The sequence below is a fragment of the Dipodomys spectabilis genome, unplaced genomic scaffold, assembly GCF_019054845.1.
Source record: "Dipodomys spectabilis isolate Male_0828 unplaced genomic scaffold, ASM1905484v1 ptg000018l, whole genome shotgun sequence".
Lineage (NCBI taxonomy): Eukaryota > Metazoa > Chordata > Mammalia > Rodentia > Heteromyidae > Dipodomys > Dipodomys spectabilis.
Genome location: NW_024870695.1, coordinates 12,138,810 through 12,163,352, shown reverse-complemented (window position 1 = coordinate 12,163,352; position 24,543 = coordinate 12,138,810). Strand labels below are relative to the sequence as shown.

General features: G+C 42.6%; 2 protein-coding genes across 2 annotated transcripts; both read right to left on the bottom strand.

Annotated features, from left to right (window-relative positions):
- Window positions 1-866: 866 nt before the first annotated feature.
- On the bottom strand, window positions 867-11,289 carry Krt28 (keratin 28). The gene is made up of 8 exons (XM_042673870.1): window positions 10,849-11,289; window positions 10,012-10,094; window positions 9,096-9,252; window positions 6,767-6,928; window positions 6,525-6,650; window positions 2,281-2,498; window positions 1,275-1,330; window positions 867-1,009 (listed from the first exon to the last, which is right to left on the bottom strand). Exons 1-8 carry the CDS (start codon window positions 11,287-11,289, stop codon window positions 867-869), a joined length of 1,386 nt encoding a protein of 461 aa, XP_042529804.1.
- A 7,487-nt stretch (window positions 11,290-18,776) lies between these two features.
- Krt10 (keratin 10) lies at window positions 18,777-23,339 on the bottom strand. Its single transcript, XM_042673775.1, has 8 exons — window positions 22,758-23,339; window positions 21,896-21,978; window positions 21,408-21,564; window positions 21,160-21,321; window positions 20,943-21,068; window positions 20,438-20,655; window positions 19,501-19,862; window positions 18,777-19,161 (listed from the first exon to the last, which is right to left on the bottom strand). Exons 1-8 carry the CDS (start codon window positions 23,337-23,339, stop codon window positions 19,055-19,057), a joined length of 1,797 nt encoding a protein of 598 aa, XP_042529709.1. The 3' UTR covers window positions 18,777-19,054.
- Between the last annotated feature and the right edge of the window lie 1,204 nt (window positions 23,340-24,543).

Genomic DNA, 24,543 nt, shown 5'->3' with positions numbered 1-24,543 from the left:
CTCTGAACCTTCATAGAAAAAGCATCAAAATTCTTCTCTAGGAAAACAAGAAACTCATTAACATGAGGCTCATGTCTGTGGATCTTTCCAGAGATTTTCCTTTAAGTAAGAAACAGTTCCCTGGAAGTATCTAGATTCCCAGCAGGGTTCAAGATAGGCTTTGGTAAAACATTAAACATGTGCCATCTAGTGTTGGGGTTTCTCAGTTGCAGGAGAATTTCTGAACTTTCCTAGATTATTTGCCTGTTTATAGACGTGGTGGGATGTAAAGACAATGCCTAGAGTTTAATGTTTAAATGCCATGCACTAGTATTAACTATTACTTAAAACTGGACTGAAAGCTGGGTGGTGGTGGCTCATGCCTGTAAGCCTAGAAACTCAGGAGGCTGAGATCTGAAAATCAAGGTTTGAAGCTAGCCAGCGAAGGAAAATCTGTGACATTCTCATCTCCACTTATCCACCAAAAAGCCCAAAGTGGAGCTGTGGCTCAAGTACTAGAGTGCTAGCCGTCAGCAAAAAAGCTCAGGGGAGTGCCCACACCCCAAGTTCAAGCCTCAGTACTAGCACCAAGACAAAAACAAAAACAAAAAAATAAAACAAAAAAACTCCTTTAGATTGAAATTCATTTATCAGATTCCATGAGTGTCTTCCTAAGAAACAATACCATAACAAATATTTGTAAGCCATCAGTGAATGGAAATGGGTGCATATCAACTTTTTATTTGAAAACAATATATAATATCTGAGAAAGCAGGTATTTGAGCTAAGAATCTTTTCTTGAAGAGTAGAAAGTGTTTTTATTTGTTCTTAGAGGAATGCAGTTGGGCCGAATCTTTCCCGAGTTATTCCTTCCCCTAAATGGACAGCTAGAAGGGTGTTTTCTTTTCTGTCTTGCCATTTGTCATTTTAGATGTCTTTTCCTCGATAGATTGGATCCTTGATGACAGAACTTTACCACGTTGATCTATCTCTTCCACCACGGTCTTTACCAGTGTGGTTTTGGGCGAATCTAGAAATAAAATACATAGGAATCCATATATTCAGCCTAAAAGATTATGTGACAAAGAATTCTGCTGTTGGCTGTAATATATTATACCTATCATTGTCTGGGGAGCCAGGTTAGATTAATAATAACAGTATGGCACTGCTGGATAAAATTTAAAATTTAGTCAGAACTCTTTAGTTAGAATCAGTTATGGGGTGTGGCTATATCATAGCAAGGCCATTAATGTAAAAGCATTTGCTGCAATAGAAATAGAATGGGATTTGATTACCTTTAGGTGGATTCCCTGAGCTATCGGAACCAAAGCCTTTCGATTTGGAGCACGAACTGTAAGAAATAAAAAAGGGTTTTTTTTTGTATTTATGTTTATTATTATTATGAGTGCAAGAGAACATTAGTTTACTATGGTAGAAAAGACTAAGGTTTTCAAATGCAGGAGCTTGAAGTAATAAAATGTTATCTAAAGAGAAAATAATGGACCATAGGCTAGCCTGAGCAAAAGCATGAGACCCTCTCTGGAAAATAAGTGGACACCAATAAAGACTGAGTGTGACTCAGGTATCAGAGTGCTAGTGATCACAGGTCCTGGGTAAAGACTTTCAATACTGCAAAGAGAGAGGGGGAGGGGGGAGAGGAGAGAGAGAGTGACAGACAGACAGACAGACAGACTCAGAGACAGATGGACACAGAGACAAAAAGAGACAGAGAGACAGGGGATATTAAAAGAACCCCCCTTTCCATTTGATTTTAAAATTCAAGAGTTTAATATATAGTAATTTATGGATGTAACTAAAGGTACATATATTATCTTAAGGTACATTTATACATACATAAAACAACAAAGTATTTTTTTACCTCCTAGGATCCATCTCTCTCTCTATATGTATATAAAGATGGATATATATATATAGATGGATATAGATAGATAGATGGATAGATAGATAGACAGATATGGATCCTGAGTGTTTCTATGGAGTACGTTTATTTCAGAGCAGAAGTAATATGAGGAATGAACTGGAAGCAGGAGAATGCTTACAGACAGGGCTTCAGAAGGTGGTTGAAATCTGCAATGATTGATTGAGCAATAACCAGGAACTTGCACCATAAGGATTGGCATCATCTAAGACTCTGTGATGTACAAAATGAAGAAGAGGTGACTGCATAGGCAAGAGGCAGACATGCTTTAGTGTAGTGGGAAAACAAAAAGTGTTAGCAGTCTGGAAAGATTAGATGCAGGGTAGAGCTGAGGCTCAGGACGTCCATGTGGTCTCACTCACTTTCCATCTCCATCTATCAGGCGGCAGTAGGTCTCAATCTCCTTTTCCAGGTGGGCCTTGATATCCAGCAGTTGCTCATGCTCCAGCTTCTGGCCCTCAGTCTCGGTCCTGACCTGGTGCAGCTGCTCCTCCAGGGCCCCGATCTGAGCCTGGATCTGGGCCAGCTGTGTGCAGTAGTTACCCTCTGTCTCCACTAAGGAGCACTCCAGGGATTGTTTCTGAGGACAGCAAAGATCAATAGCAAGGGATGAAATCACTCTGAGGACTAGGTGAGCATGGTACTTTTCTACAGCGTGCAGGACTGATCCCTGTGAGATCTGGAAATGTCTGCGACTCATCACACTACAAGGTGAAGGCTGGCATTGTCTGGGAGGGGCCAGGCATGCTGAGAGACAGAGACATGGGACAAATATGATCCTTTGCCCACAGGATTTTTCACTGTCCCACTAGACACTCCTAGTGTTTGGTGTGTATATCTATCTATATTTATATCTATCTCTCTCTATATCTCCTATCAGGACCAACGTACATGTGGAAACATTTTTTGTGGGGAGGTGGGGAGAGGTAGCACACTAAGAAATCAATATTGGAAAACTCATATTTTGAAATGGCACTGTTTATTTTGGGGTTGTCTGTTATAGTTCAGTTTCACTGCATTACTTACTCCCCATGCCTGCCATTACGAGGCCCATTGTGTTCTTGTGTTCTTCTGTTCTTATCTGTGTTGTGTTCTTGTCTTGTTTCTATCCTTTCCTGCCATTCATCCCAGACTGCTTATTGAGTTGAATGAATTTAGTATTGAATGAGTTAAATAAATACTTTCATAGGGTGGGTTTTCAATACTTAAGACCTATCTCCTAACACAGTGCAGGTCAATATATATATGGATATATTACATATGTATTTATATTTTATATGTATAAATGATTCCTCTCTTCTCCTTTCATAGCCTGTAATTTTTCTTGCCAGGTGAGGCTGTATTCCAATTACAGTAATGTGTCTCTGGTTTCCTCATCATATATAAATATGTCTAGGTAGTTATTACCTCTCCTGAACATTAGTTATTATCAGAATGTCCAACCCTTCTTCTGCTCTTTCCTTTCCCTTTTCTTCTGTGCAGCAATGCCTGATCTTAGATCACAAAAAATAAAATATTTATGAAAAGAAGATGCAAATTTGAACAACGGTGGCTCATGCCCGTAATCCTAGATACTCAGGAGGCTAATATCTAAGGATTGTGGTTCAAAGCCAGCTGGGATGGGAAAGTCCACGAAACACTTATCTCCAATTAATCAGAAAAAAGCTGAAAATGGAGGTGTGACTGAAGTGGTAGAGCATCAGTCTTGAACAGTTATAAAAGCCAAGCAAGGGGCTGGGAAGGCTCAATGGAGTGCTTGCCTTGCATGTATGAGGTCCTGGTTTCAATTCCTCACCACCACATAAGCAGAAAAAGCCGGAAGTGGTGCTGTGGTTCAAGTGGTAGAGCACTAGCCTTGAGCTGAAGAGCTCAGGGACAGTACCCAGGCCCAGAGTTCAGGCCCCACAATGGACCAAAAAATGCCAAGCAAGAAAGTGAGATTCTGAGTAAAAGCCCCAGTACCAGCACCCTTCCCCCCACCCCACCCCCCCAAAAAAGGGAAGCTTCAGGGATCATCTGACCTATTCTGGTAGGTGGTTGGACCCAAATGTTTCCATTATATATCCATTTTATTTCAAAACACTTTCCTGTTATTTCCTTCTCCCCTCCCTTATTGCAGTTATGGGCATTATGCTGATATCAGATCATATATTGCTCAATATGTATTGATTTCATTCTAGCCTTGCAAAGAGGGAGTTATAAAATAGTCATGCTAGCAGGCAGACAGGGGTCTAATGGGGCTGAGAAGTTTAGACTACAGACAGGCTGCTGAGCGCCTGGGAGATGGGGGGTGCTGGGCTTTCCAGGGGCATTTGAATGGAAGGCGACCAGGGTAGTACTGGGGAAGATGAGACATCCCATAGCAATAAGCAAGTAAAGGATGGGCCTAATAGTCAAAGCCTTTCATTTCTCCGATGACATGTCTTCCTGGGGAAGATAGATAACTCTCTTGGAACTCCGAGGAGACAGCATCGTATCTCCAAGCCTTTCATGGTAAAGACTGGCTTATCAATGAGGCAGGACCAGGGTGAACTAGAATTTTGCCTAATACAGGGAGCAAGTGTTTGAACATTTAGATATTTAGACAGTTCCCAACTTACAACTGATTTGTGCTTTAGTTAGGGGAAATGGAATTTGGAATTTTTCTTAAGGCAAAATGAGATTCAACACTACCATTATTCTCTAATTCAATTATATTGGGTCTTCTATAGATCATTTTTCAGGGATATGTGTATTATTTCATGACCTCAAATTATAATATGACAAGCTGCACAGAGTCCAACTACTTCATGATATAATTGCACCTATGTGCAAATGTTTACAATTGTAATCTGGGAGCGTGGAAATTTATTTCCTTCACTATTTTTCCACAAATAATAGGAGAATTCACTCTCAGGGCTCCTGTAGCACAAACAGCTCCTCTCTATAAGGCTGTAGAGTCAGGGAAGAATGGGGTGGTGGGGGTGGGTGAGGAGGGTTTTCAGAGCCCAAATAGAGAGGGCTCAGAGAACCAGGTAGCAGCAGGGATGCCGGGGGGGGGGGGTACAGAAGAGAGACAGGCTGGTTAAGATGTACACACTGTCCGTGGGTAAAACCAGTCTCTATGGAAACATTTTATGGTAACAGAACATTGTATTTTTTTTTTTTGAAGGCTAAATCAAAAGTCTCTTCCTAGCTGGGTGCTGGTGGCTCACACCTGTAATCCTAGCTAATCAGGATTCTGAGATCTAAGGATTATAGTTTGAAGGCAGCCTGGGCAGATAAAGCTGAGAAAATTTATTTCCAGTGAACAAGAAAAGAAGCTGGCAGTGGAGATGTGGCTCAAGTGGTATAACACCAGCCTTGAGCAAAATAAATAAATAAAAATCGAGACAAGGCCCTGAGTTTAAGCCTCTCCCCCTTTGCTCCTGTCTCCCCTCCCCCCCCCCAACTCTCTTTCACACACATTGTCTCTCCCTCTTGTTTCTCTTGGTTTGGGTCATGTTTTCCTTCATGGCTCACTGCACTCATTGGTAGAGTAGCTGGAGCCCCCCAGGGAACATAGGCCCTCTTGTAAAGATGAGGAAATCCTGGGCCCTGTGTGTGTTGTAATTCTCAAAAATCAAGCCTTTGGGAATCTTTCAGTTCACAGACCAAAAGGGGCTGTCTCCATAGCAACCTCTGAACTCATCCAGGTATGTACTATGTGCAAGCCCTGCTGTGTGGATGTGTGCTCTGGGTTGGGACCCCTTTCCAGGACACTGGGGATGGAGGATGCTGGGTGTGTGTCTCCGTTTCTTCTGCCTGCTGAAAAGCACAATGTGGCTTTATATATTGAGTATGGAACCCAGGGCCACAAGCATATGCAGCAAATGCTATATCATGTGACCCACGGCTCTTTTGTTTGTATTTTTGTTTTGAGATAGGGACTTCCTTGCTACTTTTGCCCCCGTCTGGCTTTGGATTCTCTCTCTATCCTCCTGCATCCACCTCCCAGGTAGCTGGAATGACAGCCATGAACTACAGCACCAGGTTCACAATGTAGCTTTTAGAATGTGTTTCTCACTATTAGGAGATTTTGATGTGATCTAATTTTCCTGTGAGTGGCCAAATGACCATCCGTCAGTCAGTCACTTAATTTTCAGGTGGAATGAAGGATGCTGCTGTTGCTTGCTCTGTGGGTTGAGATGCAAGACCAAAAGTTGACCTCTGAGCTCAGTGATGTCAGAGAATCAAGCAGGAAGACAATACTCTGATCTCCTTCCCTGTCTCCTGTGTGTGACGTTATTAAAAGGAAGGAAAAGGGCTTCTTCTAAGTTTATTTATTATTTAATCATAAAATTGCCTGTGCATCCTTGCTGCTCAAGAGACTGAGCTCTGAGGATCATGGTTCAAAGCCAGCCTGGGCAAGAATAGTCTGTGAGAGTCTTTTATCTCCAGTTAACTACCCCAAAGCCAGAAATGGAGGCGTGGCTCAAGAGCCAGCCTTGAGCAAAATGAACAAACGAACGAATAAATAAATAAATACAAAGGAAAAAAAAGGTTGAGATTCCCCCCCCCCCCAACACACACAACAAACCCCACCTGCAAACTAGCAATCCCAGGCTGGCCCCGCACCGCCACCTACCGTCGCCAGGAGGGACTGCAGCTCGATCTCCAGCGTCTGCATCGTGCGCTTCATCTCGGTCAGCTGCGCCCTGGCGGAGCTGGCGGCGCCCGCGTCGTCGAAGATCTGCTGCTGCAGCGTGGCACTCTGGAGGGCGAGTGGGGCGCAGAGGGTCACCCCGGGCCTGCCCTCCGTGCCGGGGCGACGGGGTCGGGAGGGCGGGGAAGGGGACAGGGAGAGCACCGAGGGCCCGCCCACCTCACCTTCTCCTGGAACCAGGCCTCGGCCTCCCTGCGGTTCTGCTCGGCCAGGGCCTCGTACTCGGCCCGCATGTTGTTGAGCAGCACGGTGAGGTCCACCCCGGGCGCCGCGTTCATCTCCACGTTCACGTTGCCTCCCGCCGCGCACTGCAGCGCCTTCATCTCCTGGAACAGATGGTATTTAACCACATGAGGACCTTGACTATTTCATCTGCTGTAGGGAAACGCCAGCGGGGGCCCCACCAGGGTCTGAGTCATCGCAGGCCCCAAGGTTTGCAATCAAGTGTGCATACTTCATGACCCCCGTTTTAAAAACAATTGTGATTATAGAAAGGTGACACACAGAGGGATTGCAGCGACCTAAGTCAGGTAATGAGTACATTTCGTTTTGGACAGTGTCACCCCTCTCTCCTTCCTCTCTTCCAGATTTTCCTTCCCTGTGACCCCATTTAAACAAAAAATAGTTCAATTAATGTTTTTAAAAGTTGAGGTTAGAACAGTTAACATGAGGGCCTCCCGTCAGCAAAATTTTATGTGCACCACATAATACTGTGGACTGTAAACACAATGTTGCACCGTATCAAGTGTCTTACACTTTTGAATTTTCACACCCACTTGATAGCAACACCTTCTTTGGCTAAGTGTAATCACATTAGTGAAACACATGTTGTGAAATGATTTAAAAAAAAACAACAAACCAGCTCTCACCTGTAATCTTAACTACTCAGGGGGCTGAGATCTAAGGATCACAGTTCAAAGTCAGCTTGGGGAGAAAAGTCTGTGAGACTCTAATGTCCAGTTAACCATCAAAATGCTGGAAGTGGTTGGGCTGGGAAGGTGGCTCAGTGGTAGAGCGCTTGCCTTGCATGCATGAGGCCCTGGGTTCGATTCCTCAGCACCACATAAGCAAAAAGAAAAAAAGCCAGAAGTGGCGCTGTGGCTCAAGTGGTAGAGCACTAGCCTTGAGCTGAAGAGCTGAGGACAGCGCCCAGGCCCAGAGTTCAGGCCCTACGACCAGACCCCCCCCCCCCAAAAATGCTGAAAGTGGAAATGTGGCTCAAGTGGTAATGCTAGCTTCCAGCAACAAATAAAGTCAGTAACAGCATCCAGGCTCTGAGTTCAAGCCCTAGTACCAGCATGTGTGCATGCATACAAACACACACAGTTAGCTCATTTGATCCATACTCATGTCAATCATCAGTTTAATCAATTATTTGCTCATGAAAACAGACCCACCACCTCTATGAAAATTAGTCACAGAATTCCCAAGAGAAAGTCTTTCTTTTCCCTGAGAAGAGATTACAAAGATCAGAGTTATGTCAGCATCTAATTATGGACTAGGTAGTTGTCAGACAGATGGGGATCTATGCCCAATGGAAAAGCCAAATAAGAATCTCATCCCTTCTGGAATCTTCATCTTAGTGACACCAGTTATTGTTTATGAAGTGATTATTATATGCCAGACACCATTCTTAGCATTTGATATGATCCATTTTGAAGACATGTAACATCATGAGGTAGATACTATTATGAAAGTTATTTTACAGATTAGGAAACTGAGGCACAGAGAGGTGGGGTAAGTTCCCATGCTGGGATTTGAACAGAATGGGATTCGAACAAGTTACTCAGGCTCGTGAGGGTCTTTTCCTGACTCCAGGGTCTGTCCCAAGTCATACCATTAAGTCAGTAGATGGATTTATGAATATCTTTGGGTTAGTGACTTTTTTTTTTGGTCAATCATGAGGCTTGAACTCAGGGCTTGGGTGCTATCCCTTAGCTCTTTGGTTCAAGGCTAGTACTCTACCATTTTGAGCCACAGTGCCACTCTGGTTTTCTAGTGGTTAACTGGAGATGAGAGTCTCACAGACTTTCCTGCCTGGGCTGGCTTCAACTGTAATCCTCTGATCTCAGCCTCCTGAATAGCTAGGATTACAGGCATGAGCCATTGGTGCCTGGCTACTACTGTAATTTTAATATCCTCTTCCTAAACATTTTAAATGTACAGAATCAGCTGGGTTGCAATGGCTCATCCCAGTAATCCTAGCTACTGAGGAGGCCAAGATCCTAGGATCATGATTCAAAGCCAGCTTGAGCAGCAACATCTGTGAAACTCTTTATCTTCAGTTAACCAGAAAAAAGCCAGAAGTGGGGCAGTGGCTCAAGTGGTAGAGCATCATCCTTGAGTAAAAAATGTTAAGGGACAGTTCCTTGGCCTTGAATTCAAGTCCTAGAAGCACACACATACACACACATGTAAAAACACACACAGGTGTACACACACACACATAAATGTACAGAATCACTGTTTGACTAGAAGTGAAGTGTCTCCTACCTCTTCATGGTTCTTCTTGAGGTATGTCATCTCCTCACTCAGAGACTCGTACTGCAGCTCCTGGTCAGTCTTGCAGAGGGTTAGCTCATCCAGGACACGTCGCAACCCATTGATGTCCATCTCTACATTCTGGTGAAGGGAAAGCTCATTTTCATACCTGGCGAGTGGGGGAGAGAGGCATCGGAAGACATCAGTGCAACTTAGCAGAAAGGGGAACTCTCCATTCATTTAAACCAAACCAGAAGTTGAATGAGTACTCTTAATATTATAAACAAACACAGAGAAAGCTCTCTCTTCTACTATGATCCTGGGCATGAAAATTAGCAGTCATATAACCCCACAGATTCCAATATAGCATATCTTTATTGACTTAAAAAGATATTATTTTGTAATTTTATCTTAGTTAACAGTTTTACTCAGGCAGCAAGGGGTTAACTGGGCACCTACTTTGTGCTTGGCATTATTTTAGGGAGATAGAGAGATGTATTGGTATTTTGTTCCAAGAAGATATTACATATATGGACAAATCTCAATTATAACGGATTGCAGTATCGCAGTAAAAATCCTTTGCTTATTTTTTTTTGGGGGGTCTGGTCATGAGGCCTGAACTCTGGGCCTGGGCGCTGTCCCTCAGCTCTTCAGCTCAAGGCTAGTGCTCTACCACTTGAGCCACAGCGCCACTTCCGGCTTTTTTCTTTTTGCTTATGTGGTGCTGAGGAATCGAACCCAGGGCCTTGAGCATGCAAGGCAAGCACTCTACCACTGAGCCACCTTCCCAGCCCCTCTTTGCTTATTTTTTATCTTTAGATTTTGGTTTATTTTCCTTGGGATGTAGCTGACATTTTATTTAACAAATTACATATAGGTAGGAACCTTTTTTACCCCCTCTAGACCACAATTGTTTTCTTTCACTTACTTTAGTCGGAAGTCATCTGCCGCCAGCCTGGCATTATCAATTTGCAGAATTACATTCGCATTTGCAGCTGTGGAAGCGATAATCTAGAGGAAATCAAAAGACAAATAAGTTTGCTCCCGTTATTTATTATTTCACTTAATAAAACTGTTAACATAGCTAGGTGCTGGTGGTTCATGTCTGTAATCCTAGCTACTCAGAAGGCTGAGGTTGGAGGACTGAGGTTTTTGAGGCCAGCCCAAGCAAACAAATCTGAGAGACTCTTAGCACCTGTTCACAAGCCAAGTGCTGGAAATGGAGCTGTGATTCAAGTGGTAAAACGCTAGTCTTGAGCAAAAAAGCTAAGGAACAGCACTCAGGTCCAAGCCCCAGTACCAACACACACACACACACACACACACACACACACACACACACACACACACACGTGACATAATTAAGAAATGGTTGCATAAAAGTCCACATGAAATAACCAAAACATTTAGAATTTATTTTTAAAAATTAAGAGCTAAGTTTCCATTTACTTCCATCTAGCCAATCACTTCGAGGGTATCTCACTTTCTTCTCTACAAATACATTTCCCAACGATGCAAGCCATAACCTTCTAGCTATCTTGAAATTCACGAATGAACGTGCCTACTTTGGAGCAACAGGAATGATGGTATAGTAAGTGACTGTGTATTGAAATGATGATTCTTTAATTTACCTATTTGTTACAAGTAAGTAAATCCAAGTCAGAGGGTAACTGTCCTGACGCATTTCACATAGAGGTTCTCTGCCCTGGCTAGCTATGTCTTAGTTGGACATCCCTGGGATGGTTCCATCGCTGGGGTTTCTTACCTTGCCTTTCAGATCCTCAATTGTGAGGTGATAGACACTGTAGTCATGATCCAGCCCACGGCAGGAGCCAGGTCCATATTTTTCATACCAACTCTTGATTTTTTTCTCCAGGTCTGCGTTGGCCTCCTCCAGAGCCTTCACACTGTCTAGGTAAGAGGCTAGCCGGTTGTTGAGGTTTTGCATGGTCACCTTCTCATTGCCAGACAGGAGGCCTCCCTCGCTTCCAGCAAGGCCAGCACACGCAGCGTTTCCGAGGGCACCACTCCCACCAGCAACGCTGCCCAGGCCTGCGCCCAAACCACAGGAAAATCCACTCGTGGCAACTGAGCTACCATAGGTGCTGCTGCCTCCAAAGCTTGCTCCTCTGCTGGGTGGTCTGGCGGCTGCACCCGGAGACTGGAAGCCCACATGCCTAGATTCGCCAGAACACCGGAGGGACATGGCGCTTGGCGAATCCTTCACCTCTGCCTGTGGAGAGCTGAACCTCAAAATGAGTAGAGTAGCTTGTGGGGATGGTTTCCTTGGGCTTTTATGCACAATTCCTGGAGGAGTGTGGGGGATGGGTGGTTCCTATTTGAGTTCTGAATGCCAAAAAAAAAAAAAAAAAAGAATGGCATCATTTAGATGAGGTGTAATTGGGAGATTTAAAAAAAATATAATGAAGGTCTAACATGCCTGGGTGTTGCTTCAGGATGTTTGTTATCTTGACATAAATTAGGGGTTGTTGTATTTTGAGTTCATTATTTGAGCTTCTAATTTTGCATGAGTAATTCTTCACTTTCTTTCATCTAGAACCTAAGAATATGCCATCATTATCTCGTGGAGGATAGTATCAAGTGTGAAAAGTAAAGCAAGATGGTGGTAGGGTGTCAGTTACAGTAGAGTCTCAATTATAAAGGCTCATTAACCACAGAACTATATTTTTATCCCACGAGAGCAAAAAAAAACCCCCCAAAACCAAAACCCCCAAACCATGTTATTAAAAATATATTGCCCTGTGCTAGTGGTTTATGCCTGTAGTTCTATCTACTCAGGAGGCTGAGATCTGAGGATCTCAGTTCAAAGCCAGCTACGGTAGGAAACTCTGTGAGACTCTTATTTCCAAATAACCACCCAAAAGCTGGAAGTCGAGCTGTGGCTCAAGTGGTAGAGTGCCATCCTTGAGAGAAAGAACTAAGGGACAATGCCCAGGTCCTGAGTTTAAGCCCCAGTATTGGCATATATATGCATATATATATATATATATTCCAAATATATGAGATAAAGGTATCATGGACTTTGCTGCCTGAGCTGGCTTAGAATCTTGATACTCAGATCTTAGCCTCCTGAGAAGCCAGCAGGCCTGAGCCACAAACACCCAGCTGACATTTTGTCTTTAACTGATTTCCAGCATGGGGAGCAGGACATGTTTCCCTTTCTGTTTCTTCCTGCTTTACCCCTGTTGTACTAAATAAATCCTCACTAAAATTTAAAGAAAAGAATGCATGCTGATATGAACACTTACTTTATATATCATCATCCATAATCTTGGGGTCCGGTCGTTGGCCCGAACTTTGGGCCTGGGCACTGTCCCTCAGCTCTTCAGCTCAAGGCTAGCGCTCTACCACTTGAGCCACAGCGCCACTTCCGGCTTTTTTCCCCCCCTGCTTATGTGGTGTTGAGGAATCAAACCCAGGGCCTCATGCATGCAAGGCAAGCGCTCTACCACTGAACCACCTTCCCAGCCCACCATCCATAATCTTAACATGTCGTATGAATTGTTTTCCTTAATCATTTAAATGGAAATATCTAATTAGTAGATTAGCATATAGTAAGAATTGTGAACTTTTCCCATGTCTGATGATCATTTAACCAGCATACATATTATTATTACTAGGCACTATTAATCATTACTAATTATTTATTATAATTATTAAGTAATAATTAGACAACTAATTGGTGTAATGTGTTTGCAATCTTATATGTAAATAAAATGTTTTCAAAAGAATATATTAAAAAACTCAAACAACAGAAGAGACAGGCTTCATGGTGTATATCAACAATCTCAGATACTTGGAAGGCAGCCATCTGGAAGATTGTGGTTTGAGGCCAGAAGAAAGGCAAAAGTGTTTGTGAAACCCCTTCTCACAAAAAGAGCTGGCTATGGTTGGGTGTGATGTGATTCCAGCTATGTGGAAAGTGTTAGTAGGTCTAAGTGAGCCCAGGCAAAAAATACATGACCCTATCTGAAAAAATAACTTAGCCAGAAGTGCCAGGGGCATATCCTAGGCCTAAGTTCTAATCCCAGTATTACCACAGGTGGTGGGGGGTGGGGGGTGGGGAGGAAAGCAAAACATTATTGCTTGTTTTTGGTGCTAGTTTGGGGACTTGAACTCAGGGCTTGGGCACTGTTTCTGAGCTTTTGTGCTCAAGGGTAGTGCTTTACCACATGAGCCACAGTTCCACTTCTGTGGTGGTTAATTGGAGATAAGAGTCTCATGGATTTTCCTGCCTCGGCTGGTTTCGAATGGTGATCTTCAGATCTCAGCTTCCTAAATATCTAGGATTACCTGGTGTAAGCCAACAGCACCTGTCTTCCATATTACATTTAAAAATTAAAAAAATCTTTACCTATTTGTACAAGGGAGTTGCCATTTAACGAAGCAGTTTAGGAATACAATGCATCTTGATCAGTGTCACCCCTCCAACATTCTCACCCCCTTGACCCACCTCTCCCTTTACTTTTCTTAATTTTGTGGCATATACAGTGAATTCTTGACTGCATTTTCTCCCTTTCCCCCCTTCATTTTTTATGTGAAAATTTTGAAAAGACTTAGTGTCCTCACTACATTGATTTGTCATTTTCACGATTTATACATGTCTCAAGACACTATACAAAATTACATTATATGAGAATTTAAGTACCACCAAAAAGAAAGAAAACAAGCTGCTGCTTCCTCCTCCTCTTCCTTCTCCTCTTCTCCTCCTCCCCCTCCCCCTCCCCCTCCCCCTCCCCCTCCTCCTCCTTTCTTCTTCGCTCTAGTAAGCCAATTCTTTGGCAATCCCATTTGTGGACCAAACTGGTTCTGTGCTCTCTTTCCACTAGGGGGCAGCACTCCCCTACAAATGGCTGTTGCTGCTCAGTTGCTCAGGATGAATCTGCTTGAGCCTGGGTCCTTAAGAGCTCAGAAACTTCTTTTTTCTTTTACTTTCTCTTTCTCTTTCTCTCTCTCTCTTTTTTTTTTGTGCTGGTCCTTGGGATTCAACACAGGGCCTAAGCCCCGTGCCTTAATTTTATTGCTTAAGAATCCACAGCTCCACTTCTGGCTTTCTAGGGCTTAATTGGACTAAGAGTCTTATGGGCTTTCCTCCCTGGCTAGCTTTGAACCTCAGTCCTCACATCTCAGTCTACTGACTAGCTCGGATTACAGGCTCAAGACACCAGCACCAGACTCAGAATCTATTTCCCCCCTCCAGAGCACAATGACTCAAATACAAGATTGACTTACATTGATAGGCTGATGAAGCTTCAAGGGATTTCCTGAGTATTATCTCATTTGAATTTTATAGGAAGGAAGCAGTTAAGAAGAGGGAAGTTTCCTTTGTCTATTCCAAAGATGAAGAAACTAAGGAATAGAAATGTTTGGGCTGGGAAGGTGGCTCAGTGGTAGAGCGCTTGCCTTGCATGCATGAGGCCCTGGGTTCGATTCCTCAGCACCACATAAGCAAAAAGAAAAAAGCCGGAAGTGGCACTGTGGCTCGAGTGGTAGAGTGCTAGCCTTGAGCTGAAGAGCTGAGGGACAGCGCCCAGGCCCAGAGTTCAGGCCCCATGACCGGACCCCCCCCCCCCCCCCCAAAAAAAAAAAAAAGAAATGTTCAAGAACACATAGCATCAAGCTGGGTGAATAAAGCCCAGAATAGGCCTTGTCACTTGGTGTGTTGGTCTTTTCAGTACACAGAATCATCTTAGGGATAGGTTAAAAAAGAAAAGCACAAAAATTACTCTTTAATGAAAGGCATAAACATATTCCTTTGAGTTCCCCCCCCCCCCCCAGTATTTCAAATTAATAACACAATAAAACTCTAGACTATGGCCATGTTGCCTATCAAATGCCATTCATTCATTATTTAAGAAATGTTTGTTTGATGAGCATTTATTCTGTGCCAAGAGCACAGAGGGGAAGCAACTAAAACACATTTCTCCATTCTTGTGGAGCCTATTGTTTAGTGGACAGTCTTAAGTAAGTAGCCATTATTTTAATCACAATTATAAATTGTTTTTAAAAAAAAATCAGGGAGGGCATTGGGCTCATGCTTGTAATAAGCCCATTACATGAGTAATGTAATGAGCTTGTAATCCTAGTTACTCAGGAAGCTGAGGCCTGAGCATTGTGGTTCAAACCTAGCTTGGGCAGCAAAATTAGTGAAACTCTTATCTCCAGTTAACTATCAAAGTGTAATTGTGGCTCAGGTGGTGTAGTACCAGCCTTGAATGAAAAAACTAAGGGACAATGCTCAGACACTGTGTTCAAGCCCCAGAACTAGCCAAAAAAAAAAAAAAAAAAAAAAAAAATCCAGGAGCCAGTGGCTCACACTTGTGATCCTAGCTACAAAGAAGGCTGAATCTAAGGATGGTGGCTCAAGTCTGGCCTGGGCAGAAAAATCCCTGGAAGATGCTTATCTCCAATTAACCACTCAAAAACTGGTAGTGGCTCTGTAGCTCAATTGGTAGAGTGCTAGCCTTGAGCATAAAGAGTCTCAGGGACTGTGCCCAGGCCCTGAGTTCAAGACCCACAACCAACCAAAACAAACAAACAAAAAACTTGGGAAGGAAACTAGGAGAAACTTATGATAAAAGAACCTTAATTTACATATAGGAAGACCAGAAAGTACTATCCAGGGCAGGAAATCGGAGGGACATTCTGGGAGAACATGAACAGAACACTCACATGTAGCCCTAGCATGTGTTAGCCCACTTCCCCTTGCTATAATGGGATCCTTGAGGCTGAGGCCTTTCTAATGGAAAGAGGCTCTGTAAGCATAGATTGGTCTCTGCTTGGCCCGGATAAGGTGCTCATGAGAATGCGTCACCGAGGGAGTGTGTGAGAGAGGGAAGGGACGGCAGTCAGAGCACAGGAAGAGCAGGATCGTCCCTTCAAAACCCTTGTCAGAGAACTGATCAGATTGCACATGAGCTTCATCCATTCCTTCCCAGGACAGAGCCCACAACCACTCACAGTGCCCACCAGTCAGTCCTTCTTTTTGAAAGATCCTACCACTGTCTGAACATTGTTGTGCTGGGACTAAGCTTCCCACACATGTACCACTGAGAGGACACCCTCAAATCACCCATACCCACACCAGGGGGAGAAACGTGTGTGTACAGGGCAAGAAGATGGCAGGGGAATGCCTTTAAAGAGACTTCTTGGGTAGTTTAGTATGGTAGCCTACATCTTCATAGGTTGGGGACAGAAACTCATGAGTTCAAGACTAGTCTGAGCTATAGAGTAAGTTCTAGGCCAGCATGAACTATATTCAAAGAGTCTGTCTAGTTGAGGGATTTGGAATTTGACTCTGAGCGTAGAGGGAAGAAGCTGTTGGGAGATTTTAGCAGAGAGGTTATTTTAGAAAGATTGTTCTGGCTGCTATATGGGGAATGGATGGGAAGGGAGTGAGCGGAGGGACCAGAAACCAGTAGAAAGCTGGTTGCAGAGAGATACTAAGATGTCTTAAGACAGGGTAGTGAAAATAAAAAGGATGAGACTGGCATTAATTTTGGTGATTGGCATTAGATTTGGTAATGGCTGCCTCTGATAAGGCCATACGAGATGGAAAGGGAGGAAAATCAGGATGACTACTTTAGTAGGCAAGATATTGTTCTCCTAGGAAGTCTAATAACATTCAGAAAATATGACTCTGTTCTCTCACAGGGAATAAAAGGACTTCATAGATGTGATGATGGATAAGAAAAAAATGACTGTGCAGAGATTTTACTATAGAAGCCATGGTGACGCTGGGTGCCTCACAGCAGCATCTGTAACGAGGGCCTTTGATGGTTCAAGAATTTGCTTTCCACCTTTTAATTAGTCTCTGACATGCCATTCTGGCTTGGAGGTCATGATTCTTGGCCTATGCTTCTCCTCACCTGACATATATACATCTGCCATGATACATATCACATGCCATGGCAATGTCTTAACCATTTTTTATTTCCAGGACCTAGCTTGATCTATCATGCTCCATCCATGTGTGTTGAATGAATTAGTGGACTTGACTCACTGAACTAAACCATCAGGCACTCCAAACCCTTCCCTCCTCCTGCTGAGGTCTTGTAATTGGTGACTAAAATATTTGATTGATTGATTGATTTTACTGCTGGTGCTATGTATCAAGCTCTTGACCTGGGCCAGTAGCTTTGTCCCTTTTCCAACTGTTGCTGTGTCTGCTGCTGTGCCTTCTCTCCCTTGTTTGTGGTGGGGAGGGTTCTCTTTGCACTAGTGTTTACAGCTTCTATTCAACCCTGAAGGGAGCTGTTTGCTTCAGTCCTTACCTTGTCCTAACAACCCCAGAAGGTACTTGAGGAACTACACAGATTCAATTTCTGTCCTCACTGGTTATGACTCAGTGTCTGAGGCTCCTAAAATCACCTGCTGGGAAATGGGATTGCTATTACTCAAGAGTAAAAGTTAGGGACAGCCTTTACCAGAGTGTGGATATTTTCCATGGAAGAAGTACTGAAGATGGAGAACTAGCAAAGATCCCAGTACTTTGGAGACCTCGAGTGACATGAACACTTTTTTTCTAGCTCAAGTAACTTTATTCTTCCAGTTTTCTTTTGTTTTACAAGGTCTATTTTAAAGTATTGTATATTAATTTTACCAAGTGATGGTTTTCATGATGGCATTTTATACATGCCAGTAGTGAACTTTGATGATAATTACTCTTTATTATTTTTAAATCCCAGCATTTCTAGATTTGCCTTGGGTGATGCTGTGGGTATTTGCTCATTTGGACATGGCTCATTTATGTTGTCACTCAGCCAGTATTTATTGAGCTTTAGCTATTTATTTATGTGTTGAGAACTGTGCTGTTTGAGTTTACATTGATGAGTAAGATAGATGTGGTACTCATCTCATTGGGATTAAAATCTAGCTTTCCAAAGGTTCTTAAGGTACACATGTGAACAAGGCTTTCTCTTCTGAGATTCTTGATGCAAAGGAAATGAGAATGTAGTCCTCCTTGGAGAGCTACTGACCTCCAGAGCACAAGCTGGAACTGTGTGTAAGAGAATTAGTGTCTACAAAGTAGAGTCCCAAATAACAGAGGCTCAAGGCTCAGATCCCGGGAAAAAGTGGAGCTGAAATCAAGGGTGCTGACCACTAGGGAACATGAGATAGGCTTAGGGGCATATACCAGCCCCATAGTATCCTTAGCCAAGTACTAGTAATGTCAGCTTGGTTTCTACTGGTGGAGAGATATATTTGAGCTTACTCTGGAAGTACCAGGTCTTTAGTAATAATCACTGGCAGTGGTGAGGGGAGGGGACAGGAGACTTTAGATGTGTGCTTTTGTCCACGTTAGCATCACCTGACACCAAATAATTTTGCTGAGTATGATGATTTTGACATGATTTCTGTTGGGTTGGCAGGTATTGAAAGTATCTTTTAAGCAGAATAGCAACCAAAAAGTAATATGGTAATTGGAAGAAAATAAGGGCAGGCAAATATAAGAAGGAAAAGAACCAGAAATTTCCAGTTTTACTTTTAGGTAAGTAGGGTCTTGAGATTTTAAAAGTAGCACAAATTAATAATTTAAAGCCACAGTGCTGAGAGTTTCCTGAATATTGTTGAGTTATACCTGAGGATTCATGGACTTTTTTCACTCAAGTAAGATTATCTTGGTCTGAGGATACCCATATGACGACGAATATAAACTCTGACAAATTTAGGTAAATTTGCACCAGTAAGAAAGTTTATTGAAATTCATTAGTAAATGAGTACAGAAAGTTTTCCTTTTTTTTTTTTTTTTTCATCATCAAAAGAATACTTTCTGGTAAAGTGAGAAGAAGAAATATAGAAATCACAGAACACCTTTCAGACACCTTATGTTCAAGGAGCGAGCCTACTTCCACAGGCCATTTCCACAGCATTTTCTTGCACGGTTTTATCTTCCATGCATCTGTGTAGAACGGGCTGTGTGGAGGGAGACTGGTTCCTCTCTTTGTAGCTTAATAGTAGTGTTTCTTGGTTTCTGATTCAACTATGGATGAAAGGACTCTACCATCAGGTGTCACTTCTTCAATAATGGTCTTGATCACTCTGGTTTTGTTAGTATCTGTATGAATAGTAACAAAGAAAAATTAGGATTTAGGCCAATTTATAGGCCAAATTGTAAGGCTCCTAGGCTAATTCATAAGCGTATATTTTTAAAAAATCAACTTTTTTTTTAAATTTAAAGGAAGAAAATTAACATTAAGCCCAAGGGACGTTTAAGTTTTGGGTGGCATATAGGCCAGGCCATTTGGTGTCAAGATATAGTTTATTTAAAAATGCACATGAAGATCCTAATATTTCATTTAAAAAAGAACAAAACAACAAACCAGCTCTTGGACTTAAAGAGCAAAAGAAAGAAAAGGTCAAACCATCGCAGAAAGTTAAAACTAATGCTGATTACCCCAGATATTTTCTGCTGACCTTGGTCCCTTAGATGACTCTCCAGCGGATCCGGAAGAAGAAGACTTAAAGCCACCACTTCCGCTCTGGCCTGCACTGGAGCCGCCGCCATAGCCACCGCCGGAACTGCCGCCATGACCACCGCCGCCGCCGGAACTTCCGCCGCCGTAGCCGCCGCTGGAACTTCCGCCGCCGTAGCCGCCGCCGGAACTGCCTCCATGGCCGCCGCCGCCTGAGCTGCCGCCGCCATAGCTGCCGCCGGAACTTCCGCCGTGGCCGCCACCGCCGGAACTTCCGCCGTAGCTGCCGCCACCGGAACTTCCGCCGCCGCGTCCGCCGCCGTAGGATCCACCGCCTCCGGAACTAAGTGGGGTGAGGCCATGTTTGGTTATGTCTCAGCTTGGGGACTAGAGCACGCTCGCGGTGCCATGTTTGTTTGAGCAGACAAGCAACATGTCCTCTGAGGGAACTGCAAGCATGCCGAGTGTGTTTAGAATTCAGAACAAAAAGCATACAACCCTAAGAGTCAGGCTTTTGCTGTTTTGCTTTTTGTGCTGGTCCTGGGCCTTGAACTCTCGGCTTTGCCGTTTCCTTTGTCTTTCTTGCTCAAGGCAGGTGCTCTACCACTAGAACCACAGCTTCACTTTTGGCTTTTTGGTGGTCAACCGGGGATGAGAGTCTCACAGACTTTCCCTGCTCAGCCTGACTTTGAACCACCCTCGTAACTAAGCCTCTGGAATATCTAGGATTACAGGCGGGAGCCGCAGGCCTTCACCAATCATGCTTGGACCAAATCTATGAGAAAACCAGACTGCTTGCTTTCCACTTCCCTTCTTGCCTCCCATCCTCTGGCATTTTCCCTAGGCTTTGAGTAATAAGTCTCACTATCTGAAATATTGAATGAAAAATTGGAGTAAGTGTTCAGTTTTGAATTTTACCTTCCTTCTCCTTCTAGCAGGCTGCGGTAGGTTTGAATTTCATTCTCCAGTCGGATCTTAATGTCCAGGAGTTGTTGGTATTCTGTATTCTGGCACTCGGTTTCAGCTCTGATCTGTTGGAGCTGTTCCTCCAAAGAGGAGATCTGGGCCTGAATCTGTGAGAGCTGCATGCAGTAGCGACCTTCTGTTTCTGCCAAGGAGGATTCCAGGGATTGTTTCTGGAAAGATTTTGTTGTTGTTTAGTGACCTTGTCAATTCAGTATTTTGAAACTTATCAAAGTATGCAATAAGACATCCTAGAAGAAATTTTTAGGAAAATGACTAGAATTTGTTTTATGTCTAATGGCAGCATTGGAATTTCAACCCTCTTACATCAATGCTAATAATTCTTTTTCTCCATGAACATAGAACTTCTGGTTTGTTTCTGGTTTCTTGTCCTCAGCTTTGTATGAGTGAAGACCTTGTATAATACAATAAACATTTTTTCAGAGGACTTTTAACATACCAGGGCCAGTTGTGACTGTAGTTCTATTTCCAGACCTTGCACAGTGCGTCTCAATTCGGTAATTTCAGATTTATGGCTGGACATTTGTTCAATGTTGCTGTCAATTTCTGTAGTCAGTTCCTTGCTCTAGAATAGTAAAAACAGATGAAAAGATGAGAAAACCCTGGCAGGATAAGAAAACTTCCATGGACTTCCTTATAAAGAGGGATTCACTTACCTTTTCATTGAACCAGGCTTCGGCGTCCTTACGGTTTTGCTCAGCAAGTTGTTCATATTGGCTTCTCATGTTATTCAAAAGTTGAGTCAGATCAACACCTGGGGCAGCATTCATTTCTACATTAACATCACCAGTGGACACGTTTTGAAGGTCTCGCATTTCCTATTTGAGGAACACATAGGTTTAATGACTGTGCCAGGACCATAATGAACCTTTTCTTGGCTGGGAGAAATAGAGTTTTGTGTCACCTCTTCATGGTTCTTCTTCAGGTAGGCCAGCTCTTCAGTCAGACTCTCTATCTGCATCTCCAGGTCAGACTTAGTGAGGGTCAGCTCATCCAGAACTCTGCGCAGCCCATTGATGTCGGCATCCACACTTTGACGCAGAGCCACTTCATTCTCATACCTGAAACAAGTATGATACAAATACTAGAAACCATCTCTCAGCAGAGATTGTTTACAAAGCAAATATAAAGTAGGTTTAATATCAATGCTAACATTAAAACACACTAGTCCACACAGGAGTGTTGGTGATTTAATACAGAGAAGGCTGGATGTTAGTTCCTTTTAATGCATTTTCTTTCTTTAAAAATTGTTAAAAAGGTAATAATGAAAAGGAAATTTCCTAGACAATTCTTGTACCATTTGGATGAATTCAGGAAATTGTAAATCTTGTTTTGAGTATCTATCTAAAATCATTGTTGAATACAATATTGGACCACATTCACTTCACTTACTTCAGTCTGAAGTCATCGGCTGCCAGCCTGGCGTTATCAATCTGAAGAAGGACATTGGCATTGTCTGTTGTAAGACTGAGGATCTGGAAAGAGAAGCACAAATTATTTAAAAAGAGGTCAGATGAAGATGTGGCTTTTACAGTGGTGTAGATGAACTCTGCTTTTGTTATTTTCTCCCAGAGTCTTGAGGGAGAATAGTTTAAATAGCTTAAATAGAAAACCACCAGCTAACCCTGATACTTCAATTCTCATGAAGTTTCAATGCTCTTTGGTGTAATTCTGTTCTAAAAACTCACTGGAATTGTGTAGCTGGATTCTAGTAAGTGTCTTTCTCTTTTTTGCTATGCAGTTTTCATGCATTTCAGCCAACTTTCAACTGACTCATACCTGTATATAATTTACTCTAAATACTTCTTAAGTATGTGTACCCTGAACTTGTAGCCAATTTGTAGGCAAAGGTCACAGATTCCCTGGAGGCATATAGTATTTCATTTCCATGATGAAGAATTCATGTTTCCTGAAACATCAGTACCAGAAGTGGCTTGTTATCAATCTTTTCCATTTAATATTTCTTTTAGTGCCTACATTTGTAAATGACCTAATATATTTTAACTATGGACTCATTATATGCTCATTAGAAACCTAAAACATTCTCAGTAGTCTCTCATCAACATTTACTGGATGAAGACTGCCACAATGATACCATCACAAATATTTATCTTAGATGACACTACATTATGTTTAGAAGCAAGTACCTTAGGTGCATGCAATGAATAGCTACATTAGGCTTAAGTTCTTATTTACTTACCTGCACTACATGGATAGAAATAGATTTAAGGTTGGATTTTAAAATGCTGCTTACCTGATTTTTAAGGTCCTCAATGGTTTGGTAGTATTTGCTATAATCTCTAGGCTCTCTCTGGCTCGAGTTGCCGTGTTTTTCATACCACTCCTTGATTTTACTTTCCAGCTCATAGTTTGATTCTTCCAGAGCCCGCACTTTATCCAAGTAGCTAGCCAGGCGATCATTCAGGTTCTGCATGGTTACTTTTTCATTTCCAGAGAGAAGGCCACCATCTCCTCCACCGCCATATCCTCCACCACCGTAGCCTCCACCGCCATAGCTACCGCCACCAAAGCTGCCTCCACCAAAGCCTCCACCAAAGCTGCCTCCACCAAAGCCCCCACCAAAGCTGCCTCCTCCAAAACCCCCACCGAAGCTCCCTCCACCAAAACCTCCTCCATAGCCACCTGAGGAGCTCCCAAAGCAGCCTCCACCAGAACTCCCACGGCTGAAGGAGCCACTACTGAATCTTCCTGAGCTAAGTCCACCACCATGGGACCCTTTGCTGCTGGAAATTCTGATGGATGATGCTCCTCCTCCTCCTCCTCCTCCACTGCGGGAGGAAGAGAACTGCTTGCTTGAGGTGTACCGAACAGACATGGTGGTACTGGTTAGCTCAGGGAGTGCCTGCTGCCGAGGACAGAGACAAGCCTTTATATACCGGGAGGGCGTGTCTCAAGTGTGTTAGGGTTTGCTTACTTGTATGGTTTTCTTTTTGTCAACGTAGCATCTTTGGCTTATGATTGCATAAATTATCTTCAGCAATATCCAATACCAATACGTGTGCTTCTCAATTTGCCCTAAGAACAAACAGGTGACTTGCTGTGTTGAAATTGGAGATGGGTGGAGTTCAGATGAGCATCAGTTTCATTATGCTTTTTTTTTGCTTTTTGAAGAACATTGAGCAACTGTTAAAGGCATTTTTCTCTCAGCTTCAATTCAGGTTGCTCTGAATGAAGAATTTGAAAAAAAGTTAAGCTGTAAAATTATGGTCAAAGTAAAGTTTTTGAAATTTATGGTTAAAGCAGTTTTAAGTAGTTGGACAGGCAAGAGAACTAGCATAGAGTGTAATAGAATCATGCAGAAAGGGCATTGTAGAAAACTGTAAGCAACCAAAAGGAAGAATTAAAATTATGTGCTAAACAATTTAGTGCTTAAAAGTTGCCACATGTCAGTGAAAGCCATCAAAGCACAATTTCAAAAATTATACATATGTGTTTATAGTGAAGTGATAATTTGAGTAGGAAATTGTATGTGAGTACTGATTGATTTAGCTTCAGATTTAATGACACTAATGGTTTTTAACATTTTGAATTTGTGAGGTTATTGTGGATTAGTTTTCTGTTCCATAGGGAAGGATATCATTGCCTTGTAGGTTCATTTGAAGACCATGATGTGGAGGTTTTTCACACAAGAGGTGAAGAGTTAACCCCTAGTATTTTAAACTAACTTCTGACTGACTGAAAGAGAGAGGTTTAGATATATCATGTTTGGAAGCAAAATTTTTCTTGCAAGAATAGAAATCCAGACTAGAAGTGATACTTGCTTCCAAAGTTATGAACCATACTTTGTATATGTTTTCTAAGCTAGAATTGGTTTCTAAATAAACAAACAAAAGATATTTCCTTGGACACATGGTGCGTAGAATTTGGCATAAGAGTTAGGGAAGGATTCAAGGCTTTAATATATGATGCAAAATTATTTCATATCTTCCCATAGCCTCTGATATATCCCTTGTTAAAAATTTATTACACATATAAAAACAAAAATTACAGATATTTAAATGCATATCATGTGTTTTGTA